Source organism: Acomys russatus, chromosome 6 (genome assembly GCF_903995435.1).
Source record: "Acomys russatus chromosome 6, mAcoRus1.1, whole genome shotgun sequence".
In the NCBI taxonomy this organism is placed as follows: Eukaryota; Metazoa; Chordata; class Mammalia; order Rodentia; family Muridae; genus Acomys; species Acomys russatus.
The window spans coordinates 21,096,267-21,115,375 of NC_067142.1; the positions used below are offsets into that span (position 1 = coordinate 21,096,267).

Consider the following 19,109-nt stretch of genomic DNA (forward strand, 5'->3'; position numbering starts at 1 on the left):
GTGGGGTGGTTTGCATAAGAATGGGCCCCCATTGCTCATATTTCAATGCTATGGCATGGTGTTAAGAGGTGTGGCCTTGTTGGAGGAAGTGTGTCACTGGGGTGAGCTTTGCGGTTTCAAATGCCCAAGCCAGGCCCAGTGGTGCTCTCTCTACCTGTTGCCTGCTAACCCAGATGTAGTCAGCTCCTTCATCAGCACCACATCTGCCTGTCCTGGTGTCACATCACAGCAATAGAAACCCCATCTAAGACAAAGAACTAATCTTTCCATCTTTTAGCTTTTACATTGCATTTGTTTATTTTATGTGTGCCTTGGCATGACCATGGAGGTCAGAGGACAAGCTGCCGGAGACAACACTCTCTGACCACCACATGGGGCCTGGAGGTTAGAGTCAAACTTGTCAGGTTTGGTGGCAAATGCCTTCCTTTAGTCATTGAACCAAAAAGGTACTTGGATGACTCTTGGTGCCTCAGTAGAATCCAACCTCCCTTCCTTGGGCTCCCGAGTCTGTGTGGCCTCTCCTTGTCTCCTGTCATAGGTTCTCCTCAGCCAGTCCGTCCACTGTTCCTCAGCCAGAATGGCTTTCCCCATTATGTGTAACCCCCATTAACCCTCCAGGTCTCTTTTGAAAAATTACATTTATTTAGTCTGTGGGTGTGTTGGCGCACAGGCTGCGGTATGTGCATGCACGTGGAGGTCAGGGAACAAGTCACACTAGTCAGTCCTCTTCTTCTACTATATGTTTCTTCTAGAAGGATCTCAGGCTGTAAGGTTTGGTGGAAAGACCTTTACCTACTGAGCCATCTCCCTGGCCCAACTTTAGGTTTTAAACATTGAGTCCTTAGGGACATTTTCATTGACCACCAATTAAGAGCATTTCTCCTTGTCTTTTTACTCCCACCTTCCAACATGCCACAATGGCACTTATTTTGGCACGTAATTGTGCCATTTTCCACAGGCCATTTGCTGAGTTTTTGTTCAACAGCTCTCTGCTGTCCTTTTCTGTATCCAGTGTTCATCCAGGGGAAGGTCTGGATGCTTGTGACACTGGAAAGGATAATTTTGCTAGGTGAGAGTGGTATGGAAGAATGGAGGGATGGAAGAACCCAGAGGGTCCAGGAGCCCCACAAGGAGACCATCAAGGCTGGTAGATTTGCATGCAGGGGTGCCTGCACAGACTGTTGTACCAGCCAGGGACAATGCATGCAGTAAACACCCCCAGTTCAGATCTATCCAATGGACAGCTCATTCTCCGAGGTTGTGGGGAGAGCAGGGACTGCCTCTGGCATGAACTCTGGCACCCCCAATTTGATCACTTCCCCTTGGTGGGAAGGGGAAGGAGGCTATCCAGATGAGATTTGATAGATTGTGGTCATATGGCCAAGGAGGAGGTCCTCTTCTGTCAGAGGTCTAGGGGAAGAACATAGGGCAGAAGAGGGAGAGAGGGTGGGAACAAGAAGATACAAGTGAGGGATAGCAATAAGGATGTAATCTGAATAAATTATAAGAAATTTTTTAAAAAGAAAGGATAATTTTGTATTATGTTTTTTGATGGTAAGGTTTTCATTTTGTTTTTGTTTTTAACAATATATTGGGTTTTTATTTATTTTGTATGTGAGTGTATGTGAACCATGTTCCATGTTGTGCGTGGGGAGGTCATAGGACAAGTTATGAGAATCAGTTCTCTGCTACTACTTGAGGCCTGAGGATTGAACTCATATTGTAAGGCTCGGCAAGAAGAAGGCTGGACAGCAAGTGTCTTAGTTTGACTTTCATTGCTGGGAAGAGACACCACGACCAAGGCAACTCTTATAAAGGATGACATGTCACTGGGGCTGGCTTACACTTTCAGAGGTTTAGTCCATTATCATCATGGCGGGGAGCATGGCAGAGTGCAGGCAGCCATGGTGCTGGAGGAGCCAAGAGTTCTACATCTTGCTCTTCTCCGCCCCTCCCCCGCTCCCCCCCCTACCTCCTCCCCACCCCTACCTTCACCCCTGCCCACGCCCCAAGGCAGCAGAAGAAGACTAGATTCTAGGCTGGGCTTAGCTTTAGCATAAGAGACCTCAAAGCCTACCCTCACAGTGACCTGCTCCTTATAACAAGGCCACACCTACTCCAACAAGGCCACGCCTCCTAAGTCTGCCACTCGCTGTGGGCCAAGCATTCAAACGCATGAAACTATGGAGGCCAAACCTATTCGAACCAGCACTACACAAGTGCCTTTATCCAGTGAGCGGCGCTGCTGGCCCTTGTGCTGTAAAAATGAGAGTTTCCTGGTTTCGATGCTCATGACAAACCCTGAAGTCCACTCCTAGGTCTGGTGCTTGGTGACCTTCATTCTCAGATCTTCTTACTTTGCTTCCAATCACTGTTCAGCTCAAGTCCCAAGCTGAAGGAGCAGTGGCTGCCTGGGCGGTTAATAATAGTACATGTGCGCAGGGTGAGGAAATGTACAGTAGTTCCTAATGCTTAGCCCAGACCTCTAAAATCTCACTTCTGCTCGCATATTTTTTTTTTTTAATTTCGAGAAAGTCTTATGACACAGTGTCAAGGTCAGAAGTTTGAGATCTGTAACAACTGGGTGTGACATGGTGGTGGTGGTGGTGTGATATTTGTGTCACCCCATCCGACAATCTGTAGGTTGGAAAAACAAACAAATAAACATAGTTCCCGGAAGTCGCCTGTGGAGATATAAAAATCCACTTACAAGCTGTGAAGGTGGTTTTAGTTGTCGAAGTGCTTGACATGCAAGCTTGAGGACCAGAGTTCAGCCCTTGGCACCCACATACGCAAGGAGGGTGAAGTGGCATGGATTTGTAATCACAGTGCTCCCAGAGGTGGGGACGGGTATCCCTGGGACACATAGTATCAGGAGGCGTGACCTTTGGGCAGCGATTAGGAATCTACCCTCATAAACGGCACTGAAGATGTCCCTACCCCTTCTGACACATAACTGACCATGAGAAGATACCATCTGTGAGAAAAGTGCTAACTCTGCTGGTGTCTTGGTCTCGGATTTCTCAGTTTCTAGAACTTTCTGCAGCTTTAAAAAGGTGTGTGTGTGTGTGTGTGTGTGTGTGTGCGCACACGCGCGCACACACACCAGAAAGGGGTATAAGATCTCCTTCAGCTAGAGTTATAGGTGGTGTGAGCTGTCGCACATGGGTGCTCAGAACCAAACTCAGCTACTCTGTAAGCTGTCTTGACCACTGAACCATCTCTCCAAGCCCCAAGTCGTGGATTTTTGTAGTGTATAAACCATCTTTGCCCCAAGGGACAAATTCACTGTACATCCTGGTTTGTTTTTAACTGTCAACTTGACATACCTAGAGTCGCCCAGTAAGAAGGAGTCCTAATGCAAGAATTGCCTCAATCACACTGGTCTGTGTGGTTTGTTAGTTGATGCAGGAGGGCCCAGCCGACTGTGGGCAGTAGCATCCCTAGGCCTGTGGACTTGGGCTGTGTAAGAAAGCATGTGCCTGTGAGTGGGACAGAAAGCAAAGTCACAAGAAGCATCCTTCCAGGGTTCTCGCCTCCAGTTTGCTGCTTAAGCTCTTGCACTGACCTTCCCAGGGGTGGGCTATAAGCCAAAGTCTTTTCCCCCCAAGTTGCTTTTGTTCAGAGCTTTATCACTGCCACTTAGAACCCTGTGAAAATTCCAACTGTTCCCTTGAGTGCTACCTGAGTCATGGTAGCTACTAAAGGGCACCTAGTGACCCGGTCAAGTTTGCAGCCTCACCTTCCTGAGCTGTTAGGAAAATTCCATCATTGGTGACTACTACCAGCACCTGCACTGCTTCAACAGTATTTGAATTTCTAAAATGAAGCTGAAATGTTCTTACCTGTCTAGTGACAATTTCCTTGAGGAATTCTCTATTCAGGCCTCACGCTCGTGTTTCTATTCAACTCTCCTTCCTTGTTTGTCTTTTAAGCATTGAAATGTGTTTTTTTTTTTTTTCCTTTCTGGATAGGCAGCCATTGTTAATATTTATATAGCCTTCCATCTCACCCTCTTCTTTGGTTCCTAAGTACACCAACAACAGGGCGCCTCACAAGTGAAAATACTGTATTTAACTAGTCTTTCATTTATAAGTGTTTACATGAGTTCTGGGTTGTTGCTGTTATGTACAGAAGTCGTAAACATGCAACAAGGGCTCTGGAGACGCCAGTGAACCACCTGCTGAGTTAGCCCAGTGTCCTGAATCCAGATCACCAGAGCACAAAAGGCTCCTATGATGAGACTGTAACCAGAAGCGGCAGGAACAAAGACAGGTGGGTCCCTGGAGCTCACTGGGCCACCAGCTAGCCAAGCACTGAACCTCACCGCCAATGAGAAACCCTTCTCAGAAACAAAAGGAGAGAGAGCAAGCAAGGAAGTCAGCTTGCATTGACCTTTTCTAGCTCCATACGTGTGCATATACCCACATAAATCCTGATATGTACCACACACACACACCACCACCACCACCACCACACACGTAGACCACACCACACACACACACACACACCACCACCACACACACACACACACACACACACACACCACCACCACCACACACACACACACACACACACACCACACCACCACACACGTAGACCACACCACACACACACACACACACACACCACCACCACCACACACACACACACACACACACCACACCACACCATACCACACACACACACACACACACACACCACACCACACACACACACACACACCACACCACACACACACACACACACACACACACCACACCACACCACACACATACACACACACACCACACCACACACACACTATCCTACACACACACCACACACATACACAACCACACATACATACCACCACCATGAACACACACACACACACCACACCACACCACACACATACCACACACCCACACACCACTACACACACCACCACTACCACATACACAAACACACCATACATACACACACACACACACACACACACCACCACCACCACATCACACACACACACACACATACACCACATGATACACACACATATACACCACACACCACACACACACACACACACACCACTACCACCACCACCACACCACACACACACCACATACCATACTACACCACACACACACTACACACACACACACCACACACACATACCACACCGCACACACACAGCACACACACACCACACCACACACACACTACACACACACACCACACCACACCACATACACCTCACCGCACACACACACAACACAACACACGCACATACATACACACACACCTACACCACAAAGTGAAAGTATCATACTCAAGGATGTGTATGAAGCTCTTGCCTATTTGACAAACTATTACTGAAGTCCTCCCCTCAGACCCCACAACTCAGATCCCCAGTCTCCAGGCCTCACACTGCAGGTCACCTCACCTTGGGGCCACATCAAGGGCCACTACACTCCAGGTCCTGCACCTGAAGCCCTCGATCGCCAACTTTATATAGCAGCAAGCAAGGAAAGAGTTCTCAGAGGGGGTCAGCAGGACCAGAAAGGCTATGCCATACACCTCAAGTGCCCCCATGGCACCTTCCTGGGCTTTAGAGCTCCATCAAACAGCATGAGAGAGCAGCATCCTGGACTCTTCCTGTCTTGGACTATTCCCTAATCCATTATAGCAGGTTTTTCCCCTCCTTAATAGCATTTATTTCTACCAGACATTATCTTATTAATTTACATGCTTAATTTCCCTCAGTAATTATCTTGTCTAGTTTGTTGGCTGCAAAACTCCTGCACCAAGAAGAATTTCTGGCACAAACTCTTGTCAAATTGGCCATTCTCCGAAATCACCTGTGAAGACTTAAAATGCCTTCATTTGTAGGCTGGGGAGAGAACTCGCAGTCAGCAAAGTACTTGCTGCACAAGGACCCAGTTCAATACCCACCAGCCGCACACAGAATACACTCATTAGCGTGCATTTATAATCACAGCTGTTAGGGGCTGGGAGCATGTATGCGTCCCTGGGGTTCACGGACAGCCAAGCCTAGCCTTCAGGGCCAGTTCCAGGCCATGAGAGTCAAGAATCAAGGTGTATCCGCCAAGAGTAAGACCTGAGATTGACCCCTGGCCTCCACACGTACGCGCACACTTACATGCACCTGCATACAAACATAGCTTCACACACACTTGTACTTATACAACCTTGCACACACACACACACACAGCCACCTGCTCCGCCATCGTAGAAAATACCAATAAAACGTTAAGTATCATTTTATTCAGGAGACAAAGAATGTTGAAATGTTTTTATTAGAGGACATAGAGTTTAAGCCAGAGGTTCTCAACCTGTGGGCCGTGACCCCTGCAGACCAGAAATTTTCATTATGATTCTTTTTTTTTTTTTTTTTTTTTTCCCAATACAGGGTTTCTCTGTGTAGTCTTGGCTGTCCTGGACTCACTTTGTAAACCAGGCTGGCCTCGAACTCACAGAGATCCACCTGCCTCTGCCTCCCGAGTGCTGGGATTAAAGGCGTGCGCCACCATGCCCGGCTTGCATTATGATTCCTAACAGTAGTAACATTACAGTTATGAAGTAGCATTAAAACAATTTTATGGTTGGACTCACCACACATGGGGAACTGTATTAAAGAATTGCAGCATTAGGAAGATTGGGGAACACTGGTTTAAATCATCTTGTCATGTACTCTCATGTCTCTACCTTTCTATTGCAGAACTGTCACATGCTGCCAGCCTTGGTGGCACAGAACTATAATTCTACCTACCTGGGAGTCTAGTGCAGGAGGGTTGCAAGTTCAGGGCTAACCTGAGCTACAGAGTGAGTTCAGCACTTTCCTGGGCAACTTAGTTGGCAGCACTTTCCTGGGCAAATTAAAAAGTGAAAATCGGGCTGGAGGGAGGAAGTTCAGTGGCAGAGTGCCTGTGTGGCTGGTTCAATGCTCTAGAGGCAACTCCAGTGGTAGGGGGGAGAAAAAGCAAGTCATGCTAAATATAGACTGTAATGTTGCACAATTTAAAAAATTTTGCCATGTAAGAATAGCATACAGTTAAGAACTTTCAGGAAAGAGGAAACAGGAGTGACAGATCAAAGGATGAAGTGCATGAGAACTGAGTTTGATCCGAAGAAGATGGCGAGGAAGAGGAGGAGGAGGAGGAGGAAGAGGAGGAGGAGGAGGAAGAGGAGGAGGAGGAGGAAGAGGAGGAAGGAAGAGGAGGAGGAGGAAAGAGGAGAAGGCAGCTGGAGCCCTAGAGAGATGGCTTAGTGATTAAGAGCATTTGCTACTCTTCCAGATGACCCATTCTGTTTCCAGAACCCACATTGGAAGCCTCATAATTGCCCGGGACTACTCTTCTGGTTTCCATGCACACACACACACACACACACACACACAACGATGTACACACACACTCATGCACATGCGCAAACACATGTACACACATGCACACACACTCACACACGTACACACATGCACATACACAATGCACACACACACACATGCACACACACACAGTCCCAGCTTACTTTCTATTTACTGTGATAAACACTATGACCAAAATCAACTTGGGGAGGGAAGGGTTTATTTTATCTTACAGCTTACAGCCCATTGTGAAGGAAAGTTAGGGCAGGAATGCTAGGCAGAAAACAGGAGGAATTGAAGCAGAGGCCACAGAGGAGAGACTACTTTCTTATACACTGCCAAAACCACTGGCCCAGGGGTGGCACTACCTGCACTGTGCTGGGCCCTCCCACCTCAACACCCCTCCACACAGACTGGCCTACAGGCAAATCAAAGAAAGGCAACTTTTTTTCAATTGAGGTTCTCTCATCCTACATACTTTAACTTGTATCAAGCTGACAAAAAAGAAAAAAGAAAGAAAGGAAAAAAAGGAGAACAAAAGAAAAGAAAAATACATAAATTATAATAAGATCCATTTTAGAAAATTGCACATGGTGGCACATGCTTACAATGCCCAACACAGGGAAGTGGAGACAGCTAATCCGTGCATTGCTCTGGCCAGCCAGCCCAAGCAGATGAGTTTAGTCCGATGAGAGACCCTGTCTCAAAAGAACAAGGTGAAAAGTGCCTGAGGAAAGACACCGCCCCCCTCAAGATTTATCTCTGGCTTCCACACATATCCATGTACACCTGCATATTTCCCCCCTCCCCCCTCCAGCCCTGATGTATTTTCCCAGGATTCTTCTTGTTGGTTATTGCAAGCACCCAGGAGAACTGGGAGAAGTCTAGAAAAAGAATGAAAAAATAAGAGAGCCCTTATAGAAAGCTTTGCCCAGGATAAGGGTGATCCTAATCTTTAAATAGCCCATTAGGAAGTATTGAGGGACTGCGGGTGTCAGAGAAGGTGGAGAGTATTGTATTGACCTGAGAGAGTCTCCACAATCTCCTCCCCTCTTAAAAATACGCTATTCAAAGCTTCTTCTTGGCTTTCATGCTTTGCTGATTCAAGAGATGGGTAAAGACAGACAGACACACATGCACACACACACACACAGAGAGAGAGAGAGAGAGAGAGAGAGAGAGACAGACAGACAGACAGACAGACAGACAGACAGACAGACAAAGACAGACAAGAGAATGAACTCTGCTAGCCAGCTATGTTGGTTTGAAGGTTTGACCCACATAGACTCATGTATTTGAATGTCTGACGCATGGAGAATGGCACTGTCAGGGAGTGTGGCCTTGTTGGAGGGAGTGTGTCACTGTGGGGTGGGATTTGAGATCTCCTAGGCTTAAGCTCTTCCCAGTGTGGAATTGCAGTTTCTTTCTGGCTGCCTGCAGAAGGTAGTCTCCTGGCTGCCTTGGGGTCAAGATACAGAACTCTCATCTCCTTCTCCAGCACCATGTCTGCCTGTATGCTACCATGCTTCCCGCCCTAATGATAATGGGCTAAAGCTCTGAAGCTGTAAGCCAGCCCCAATTAAATGTTTTCATTTATAAGAGTTGCCATGGTCATAGTGTCTCTCCACAGCAACGAAACCCTAGTGAAGACACCAGCCTTGCTGCTGTCACTCTATGGGAATAGTCAAGTAATACAGTTAGCTACTTGTATTTATTTAAAACCCTGCAAAAGGTGGCTAGAGAGCTGGCTTTCAGTCATTTGTCATATCCCACCACCTGTAACTCTAGCTCCAAGGGTTTTGCTAGCCATGTGCTCATACATAAACACTACCATATTTCATTTTTTATTTAAAACATGAAGGCATTTACAACAAGGGGCTCATGTCATGACCTCACTGCATGCTGCTCTTGAGGCCTTTGACCTGGGCTATGTTACAACCAGGTATCTAAGTTCACCTGTCTGGAGGCAGCGGTCCATATTTGACCCCACATGGCCACAACTCCCATATATACCATATTAGTGGAGGTCAGTTTGAAGGCTATAGCAATAGGATGCTTGGAGAGTTATGAAGGGGCGCTTTAGAAATGAGCTTTCACGTGTGAGAGCAAGAGCTGCAACCCAGGCCAGGGTGCTCTTCTCAACACCTTACTTTGCATGTTCAGATGTCTCCCATTATGGGGGACTCAAGAGGCATCCTCTTGTTTGGGGTTCACGTTATCCTGGAGCTCACTACTTAGGCCAGGCTGGTTGGTTAGAAAGCCCCAGGGGTCTGCCTGTCTCTGCCTTTGCAGCAGGGGAACACAAGCACACCACCCCCACTCCTGGAATCTTCCTCACATCTTCATGTTGGCAAAGCTAGCACCTTATGGACAGGGCTCTGTCTCTAGTACAGCACAAAATATATTTTAAAATATATTTTATTAATTTATTCATATTACATCTCAATGGTTATCCCATCCCGTGTATCCTCCCATTCCTCCCTCCCTCCCATTTTCCCCTTACTCCCCTCCCCTATGACTGTGACTGAGGAGGACCTCCTCCCCCTGTATATGCTCATAGGGTATCAAGTCTCTTCTTGGTAGCCTGCTATCCTTCCTCTGAGTGCCACCAGGTCTCCCCATCCAGGGGATGCAGCACAAAGCTCTTATGCCTCTTCCTACCACGTGTGTGCTCTGGGACTGGGGAATCCATTGTTCTGTTTGGATAGATAGACCCCAAAAGTTCAAAGTGCAAAGTTCAACATTTATTTAGTATCAGTTTTTATGGCTTCAGGGACAAGAGTTGTATTAGTCAGGGTTCTCTAGCGCAACAGACCTTATAAAGTGTATCTATCTATCTATCTATCTATCTATCTATCTATCTATCATCTATATATATATATGCATCTACATATATCCAATATGAATGGCTTAAAGGCTGCAGTCTAGCTAATCCAACAATGGCTGGTTGTGAACAGAAAGTCCATAAATCCAGTAGTTGCTCAGTCCCACAAGGCTGGATGTCTCAGCTGGTCTCCAGTAAAAGCTGAAACCCCAAAGTCGACCAGAATGCCAGTGAAAGAGTGAATGTGTTAGCAAGGTGAGAGGGCAAGCAGGCAAAGAGCAAAACTTTGCTTCTTCTGTGTTTCTATATAGGCTTCTAGAAGAAGGTGTGGCCCAGATTCAAGGTGTGTCTTCCTGCCTCAAGATCCTGATCAAAGGTTTGTGTCTTCCTGCCTCAAGCACCTGGACTGGAAGTGGATTCACCCACTCTGAACCAAACAGAAAATCTCTCACAGGTGTGTCCTCTATTTCCGAATTGTAGCTCATTCCAGCTTGAGGTGGTTTGAAAAGGAGTGTCCCCCATAGACTCCTGTGTTTGAGTGCTTGGCCACAGGGAGTGGCACTATTAGGAGGCGTGGCCTTGTTGGAGGAAGTGTGTCACTGTGGAGGCGGGCTTTGAGGTCTCCTATGCTCATGCTCTGCCCAGTGTGGAATCAGAGCCTCCTCCTAGCTACCTTCAGACCAAGACAAACTCTTGGCTCATGCAGCACCATGTCTTCCCAGATGCTTCTCGCCATGATGATAATGAACTAAACCTCTGAAGCTATAAGCCAGCCCCAATGAAATGTTTTCCTTTATAAGAGTCACCGTGGTCATGGTGTCTCTTTATAGCAATAAAACTCAAACGAAGACACAGATATAGTCAAGTTGACAACCAAAAATAGCCATCACAGCGGCTGGACACATGGCTCAGTGGTTAAGAGCTTCCACTGCTCTTGAAGAGAGCATAAGTTTGACTCCCAGTGGCCACCGGGTAGCTCACGCTCTCTGCAGCTCACGTTCCAGGGGATCTCATACCCTCCAGCTTCTGCATGTATAAGGCATGCACTAGGTGTGCAGCCATACATGAAGGCACAACAGTTACACACTCAAATAAATCTAAAACATATTGAAGTTATCAGAGATATAACGGAGAAGAGGGGAAGCAGACACAAATCCCTTTGATCACAAGGAGCACATGCTTTTACAGTCCTCACCCCCTGCTTCTGTCCTGCAGGGCTCAGGACTAAACAGGGAATTCTCAACAGAGGAATATCGAATGGCTGAGAAACACTTAAAGAAATGCTCAGCATCCCTAGTCATCAAGGAAATGCAAATGAAAACTACTCTGAGATTCCATCTTACACCCATCAGAATGGCTAAGATCGAAAACTCAAGTGACAGCACATGCTGGTGAGGATGTGGAGAAAGGGGAACACTCCTTCATTGCTGGTGGGAGTGCAAACTTGTACAACCACTTTGGAAATCAATCTGGCGCTTTCTCAGAAAACTAGGAATAGGGCTACGTCAAGACCCAGCCACCCGACTCCTTGGAATATACCCAAAAGACACTACATGACACAACAAGGGCAAATGCTCAACCATGTTGATAGCAGCCTTATTTGTAATAGCCAGAACCTGGAAACAACCTAGATGTCCCTCAGTCAAAGAATGGATAAAGAAACTGTGGTACATTTACACTATGGAATACTACTCAGCTATTAAAAACAGTCTTGAAAGTTGCAGGCAAGTGGATGGAACTGATAATGATTATCCTCAGTGAGTTAACCCAGGCCCAGAAAGATACACATGGTATATACTCAACTTATAATTGGACACTAACCTAACAGAGATGTCCCCTGCAAGTCTTCACTTAGCCAGAGATTGGGGTAGATATTGAGACTTCCTATTGGGCCTCTAGATGAAAAAGGTAAGGAAGAAGGGGGAAGGACCCAGAGGGTCCTAGAAACCTAAAAGAAGAAGATTAAGGCTGGCGGATCTGGAACTAGGCGGATCAGCTCAAACTACTGTACCAACTAAGGACAATGTATGTAGTAAACCTAGAACCCCTATCCAGATCTAGCCAATGGACAGCACATTCTCCACAATTGTGTGGAGAGCAAGGACTGACTCTGACATGAACTCTGGTGCCCCCTATCTGACCACTTCCCCTTGGTGGGGAGACCTGGTGACACTCAGAGGATGAGTAAGTAGCCTACCAGGAAAAGACCTGATAGGCTGTGATCTTATAGTGGGGGATGAGGTCCCCTTCTGTCACAGACCTAGGGGAGGGGAATAGGATGAAAGAGGGAGAGAGGGGGAATGGGAAGATACAAGTGAGGGGATAACAAATGAGATATAATGTGAATAAATTACTTAAATAAAAATAAATAAAGAAATAAAACTTTAAAAAAGAAAAAAAAAAAAATCTCTCCTACAGCCAAAGAGTCCATGTCACTTCTGTCTCCATTTCTTACAAAATGAAAATAAGCTAGCAAAACAGCAGGTGCTGGGCTAGTGGGGGAAAAGACAACCCCTTTATATAGCTACCATCTTCTGGGACAGACAAGGGGTATGTTACATAAATGAAGCAGTTGCTAATATTACAGGATCACAGGACTCTGCGTTCTGCAAAAATGCTTTTTCCCAGAAAGACATAGAATGTCAGGATGAGATTAGTCAGGGATTACGCTCCGAAACAAACCTTCCAGGAAATAAGGTGTAGAGGCTGGGAGGGAACAGGCCTAAATAACCTCTTTTTGGGTTCTCTGTCCCGGTCCATATATTGATAACTTGCACAAGAGTGTGTTAAACATGGCTGAAACTGGGCCCTAGCTGCATAAAAAATACCCGAGTGCATCTGTGTGAGGAGCTTCCAAACCCGCGCTTGGTGAGAACCGAACTCGCAGAATCTGAGATAGCCAGGAAAGAAAAGGGAGCCGGAAAGCAAGAAATCCTCAGGACGCAGGGAAACAGCTTCGAAGGAGTTCTTGGAGTCCAAGAAACTAGAAAAGGTCAAAAATGGTTTTGAGGGAGAGGGAACGGCTACAGAACATAGAAGACATGACCGTTGAAGGGAGAAATTCTGGAGGCGGAAGGATATGAGAAGGGAAGGGACTGGACAAGCAAATGGTAGAGAAAAGAAGGTGGGGGCTCAAGTAAAACTAATGGTGTATGAAAATGCCGTAAGAAACACGCTACTTTGTAAACTGATTTAAAAAAAAATAGAGCTGGGCATGGTGGCACACGCCTATAATCTCAGAACGTGGGATGTAGACGCATCAGAAGTTCTAGGTCATCCTCAGCTCTATAACAAGTGCTAAAGCAGGCTGGCTAAGACACTTTCTAGTGAAAGAAAGAAAGAAAGAAAGAAAGAAAGAAAGAAAGAAAGAAAGAAAGAAAGAAAGAAAGAAAGAAAGAAAGAAAGAAGACAACTAAAACAACGACAAAAATATAAGAAAGGAAAAAACTTAGAGAAGAAAAAGAAACATTTTTAAAAGAAAAAAAGAAAAGAAAAGTAGCTTGGGAGGACTTTTTGACTCAGTACCGCCCCTGATGGGAGGATTGGCTAGTCAGGATCCAGCCCCACCTAGCAGGGCTGGCTGCCCTTGCGCAGGCGCAGTGCTACCGCGCTTCCGCCCTAGTGCGCATGCTCCTTGGGGCCACGGCTCTCCGACCGGCTGAGGTAGTGTCAGCTCCTGTGAAGGAAGTTTCCGCTTTGCACCCCACCCGGATCACAGCTCGGTTGTAGGGCCGGCTCCCTCCGGCTCCACATCAGCGCATCGGGATCATGGGCTTGCCCAAGGGTCTGGAAGGCCAGGGGCTCCCCGAGGTGAGGACCTCTGTCCCTGACACCCTGGGGTTGCTGTGGAGAGAGGGCCAAGCCCGGGGCGGTGGGCAGGGACTGGCCTGGGGGTGGCGGGGACACTGTATGCGGTTGCTCAGGTGTGTCTGCCCTAAGGCGGGACCCTGGGTACCCTGGAGGGACAGCTGACTGGTCCCCCGGCGTGCTAATGTGCAGCGTGTTGCTGGGTGCAAACTTAAGGATTCCTGGGGGCCCCTGGGGACTGAGGGAACATCCACATCCCTGCCCAGACGCAACCTCACTCATCACGAGGTCCCCGGGAATCCCTACCTCGGACAGTCTGGAAGCCCCTGACGTTGCGAGACTGGCTTTCTCCCAGGCCAAGGCTGCTGGCGCTCGGGAGTCTCAGCAGTCACGAGATGTGCGTGCGGTGGGACTGTCCAGGCTCCCGGTGTGCAGAGGGCGGTGACCTTGGGACTCAAGTCTCCCGCGGCGGGGGTCCAGGTGGACAGCTTCTCTCTCGTTCCCTTTTGTTGGGAAAGACTAACACTTTCTCAGCTTCTGGTCCCTGGTCCAGGGAGGATGGAGGAAGTTTGGGAGCTGTGCTTCCATCGGGGGTGGTGGTGACAGAGTTGAGGACACCCCTCTCCCGTGGAGCCTTGTGCTGGGACAGGGACACTGCTGCTTGTCCTGAAGAGGGATGGCCTTTTCAGGAGTAGTTGTAGTCAAGTTCTCAGTCAGTACCCGTTCGATCCTAGGGGTAAGATTTCCACGATGGCTGGAAATGAAAGCACAGTCACCGTAATTGGGCCACCGTGAAAGCTTGGCTGTGGGATTTTCACTTGTCCTTCCAGTTGCTTGACTCAAAGCTCAAAGCTCAGCGAAGAGTCCCAGTTTGCAGAGAGAAATAGGGGACACCCCTGCTGCACCTAGACCCCCTTTCTAAGGTGGAGTGGGGTGGGGCCGACTTTGGCAGGGGTGTGCCTGATTCTTTGCCACCGCGCCCATTCATAGGCGCCTGCACCCGTCTTGCCTCCCTGTGCCCCTCACAGATCCTCTGTCCTATCTTAGTCCTACTTGTTACAGAGTCACTGTAGGCGAATATAGTAATGGAAGGGCTGACGTGGTCATCAGCTGTCAGAACCGCTGCATTAGGTGAAAAGTCGTATATGTGTTTTTCTGGTTTTACTTGGGATTGTGAAAAGTGGGGTCTGGGCAGTAATATTTTAAGTTTTCGTTACTACTTAAAGCTGCTCTCCTCCCCCCCTCTGCAGTAATATTTTAAGTTTTCATTGCAACTTAAAGCCTCTCTCTCTCTCTCTCTCTCTCTCTCTCTCTCTCTCTCTCTCTCTCTCTGTGTGTGTGTGTGTGTGTGTGTGTGTGTGTGTGTGTTGAAGTGCATATGTGAACACATGTGTAAGTCAGAATAGAGCCTCCCATGTCATCCATACCACGTTTATGAGTATGTCTGACTCTCTGTGGATTGCCAGGAGGCTGGGCCTGATTTGTTGCTCTTTTCTACCTAGGTCTACATAGTAAGTTCAGACCAGCCAGGGTGACATACCTAGTGAGATCCTGTCTTAAAAAAGAAAAAGGAAAACACAGGAAAAACGAAACAGTGACTAGATTATACAGTATGTACACAGATATAGGTTGAACAACAGATATAAAGGTTTTGTGTCCCAAAAACTATAGCACAAGGATAAAATGTAAAATAGCCCAACAATGAGGGTCTGGAGTGCAGTGCTTGCTTATGTGCTTGATAGCTCTGGGTTCTATCCCCAGCACAGTGAAAAATGAGTGGGGGTGCATGCCTGTAATCTCAGCACCAGGGAGGCAAGACAAAACCAAACTACTGCCACCTGGCTCTCGCTAATCCGGTTAATTCATGCCCTTCAGCTCTAAGCCCCCATATATATATATATATATATAAGAAAAAAAACCTGGGCCCTTCTAACTTCTGTGAGCTGCTGTGCAGGACAGCTGCATTTATTTGGCCTTCTTTAAGAGCTCAGGGTGATTCGTCTTCATCAGTGCCCTGGTTATAGGTCTGTTTACTTATATACTCATGTGCATGCCCGTGTGTCTGTGTGTGCGAGTGACTTTGGGTCCCTACGAAGGCCGGAGGAGCGTGTCGGATATCCTGGAGATGAGTTAACGTGCTTGTGAGCTGCCTGGTGTGGCCTTGGGGAACTGAACATGGGTCCTCCAGAAGAGCAGTATGTTCCTTTAACCACCGAACTGTCGCTCTGGGTTTAGCAACTGCATGTATTAACCAGTGTGGTGGGTTTTTAATGGCTTCAAGAAAGGATGGTCTTTCATTTTCTGTGTGTCAGCCCATGGCCTCTTTCCATCCTGTGTAAGTGTGCTAATGTGTAAAGTGAACATCCTCATGCGGTGTCTTGTGCCAAAGCACTTATTTCCTTGGTTGCAAAAGTACGGTTGTACCTTCTGGAGTGAGTGGATGAGAGGCCTCCTTCATACTCTCGCATAGGCAGCCTGCCGGATGAGTTGAGATGGAAGAGGGTCTTTCTGGGATACATCGTCTTCTTGGCAGTGTCTTCATGACACATGATGGCTGACTACTTGAAGGATTCCCATTTCATTTATTCGTGTGCTGCATGTGTGGTATCTATACATGTTTACATGTGTATATGTATGGCTGTTCACTTGTGTGAGTACACACGTATATGTGGATATGCATGTGCATGTATGCGAGGGCATGTGCGTCAGGTGTCTTACTCGGCTACTCTATATGTCATTCATTGAGGTAAGGCCTCTCAGTTGAACCCAGAGCTTACGAGTTGGGCTAGTCTAGCTATTAATAGCTGGCTTATAGTCTTTGCTTTCCATGTGCTGGAATAACAGGTGAGCCACCATACCCGCCCAGCATTTACATGGGTGCTGGGATCTGAACTCAGTCCTCCTGCTAATATGATAAGCACTATATCCACTGAGCTGTCCTCCGAGCTTTGAGAAAATAGTGCAGTAGTTTAGCCAAAGTCATCAGACTCTTGGCAATGCGACCGTGGCACCGGAAGGATATATTTTGTTTCTAGTCAGTCAAGAAGGCCTTTTCCATTTTCACACACCCCCCTTTTGTCCTAGGTGGAAACAAGAGAAGATGAAGAACAAAATGTCAAGTTGACTGAAATTCTGGAGCTCTTGGTTGCAGCTGGGTATTTCAGAGCAAGAATTAAAGGCTTGTCTCCTTTTGACAAGGTAAGAGGAAGCCGTGCTAACCGCTATGCTATTTCTTTGAAGGCTATCATGGTTAACCAAGATAGCGGAGGATGAAGTGACTGTGTTTTTACTTTCTCCGTATCCTTGATGCCGTTCCTCCCAATCCACATTCCTCAGGGAAGTACCCGAGTCCGGATCAAAGAGAATTACAAGTCAATAAACAGATGCAGCTGAATTTCTTTGCACAACGTGTTGGGAAATGTAAACAGGGAAGGGTATTTTCTCAGGCCGGGGAGCTGCCTAGTCGGTCAGTACGGTGCATGCTGGGAATCCGCAGAACCCATGTGACAAAAGCCAGGCATGGTGGCATGCTTATAATCCCAGTCCTGGGGAGGTAGGCCGCTGGCCAGCCTGTCTAACCAAATGGATGAGTTCCAGGACAGTGAATGCCTGTCTCAACTAGGAAGATGGATGGGTGACTCCTGAGGAATGACAGGCAATGTGGGCCTGTGGCCCGCACATGTGTGCATGTATGTGTATAGACACAGGCACACACGGGAACACTCACATCTGTACACACACACACGTGAAATTGTTTCTCTCTTAAGGAACATACAGCTTGGGTAGGGATTATAAAGTATATGGAGAAAGTAATCTGAGTTCACAGTTTCCCTGAACCACATGCTTAGAAAACAATGGCAGACGTTCTGCAGGTGGCAGCTGCTGTGTTTAGAAGAGGCAGCTTCCCTTTAACTGTTTTTAAAGGATTGGTTTTGTTTTTAATTAAGTGTATGCGTGTGTGTATTGGTGTGTCCAGGCAGGCATTGTATCTCCTGGAGCTGAAGTGACAGTGTAGGTGTTGGGAACCAAACTCAAGTCCTCTGCAAGAGCGGCGTGCACTCTTAATCACTGAGTCATCCCTCCAGCCCTGGGATGGCATCTTTTAATTCAGCTGAGCAAGAGCAGTGATCATGCAAAGGGCCCAGTGTTAGCTGCTGGGGGCACTGATATAAACAACAGCCCTTCACTCCCTGTTGCCGAGGAGAGTGACGGGTGAACCGACAGGTGGGGACAGAATTACATGACACCCAGTAGACTGTGCTCCTGAAGCATCTGGGACCCATGGCAAGGTAGGCAGGCCAGGAAGCCTTTGGAAATAGTGCTGCATGCTCCGGAGTGTCGCCCTCCTCCTCGTTTGTAGCAGAATCAGCAAGGGATGTTCTGTCCCTAAACGGTCCATATCGACTCAGTAAGCACATAAAAATAAATATCTGGTGTGTGCGTGTGCATGCGAGTGTGTGTGCATGTATGTGTGTGCATGTGGAGGCAAGATGCCAAACTCTGGTATCGATCTTCACACTTGTAGGCCTTGCTTATTTAGACAGGGTCTCTCACTATCCTGGAACGTGGCGATCTGATTTGGTTGGCTGGCCAGAGAGCCCCATGGATTTCCCTGTCTCCATGTCCAGACCTCCTCCATTGGACGTCTGCTTAGGTGGGTGCAGGCTGGGGACCTGGAAATGTGTATTTTATTGTACCTCTCATATTAAATAAGGAGCCAGAAAATGCCAGCTTGCTGCCCACATGACCCCTTGGAGGAACACATAATCTCTCTCGATCTGGCACATGTCAGAAACTGGGTTAGGAAATCTCTCAGCTGACAGCTCAGTGGGTAAAGTGCTTGGTGTGCAAGCGTGAGGGTCTGAGTTCAGTCACCATATAAAAAGCCAGCCATGGTGGTGGGTGGTTGTAATGCCAGCACCGGGGAGATGGAGGATCCTTGGGGGTCCCTGGTCATGGTGAGCTCCAAGTTCAGAGAGAGACCCTATCTCAAAAACCAAGGCCTAGAACAATAGAAGACACCTGGCGTCTCTCTGGCTTCCATATGCCCATGAACAGGTGAGCGCGCGCGCGCACACACACACACACACACACACACCACCACCCACACAC

General features: G+C 47.5%; 1 protein-coding gene across 1 annotated transcript in view; it reads left to right on the plus strand.

Moving 5' to 3' along the window:
* The first annotated feature begins 13,802 nt into the window (after window positions 1-13,802).
* Window positions 13,803-19,109, plus strand: part of Ccdc93 (coiled-coil domain containing 93) — a 67,331-nt gene continuing 62,024 nt past the window's right edge. Inside the window, exons 1-2 of the mRNA XM_051148196.1 lie at window positions 13,803-14,000; window positions 17,082-17,265. Coding sequence (XP_051004153.1) covers window positions 13,959-14,000; window positions 17,082-17,265 — 226 coding nt within the window. The 5' untranslated portion in view covers window positions 13,803-13,958. The remainder of the gene's footprint in view (window positions 14,001-17,081; window positions 17,266-19,109) is intronic.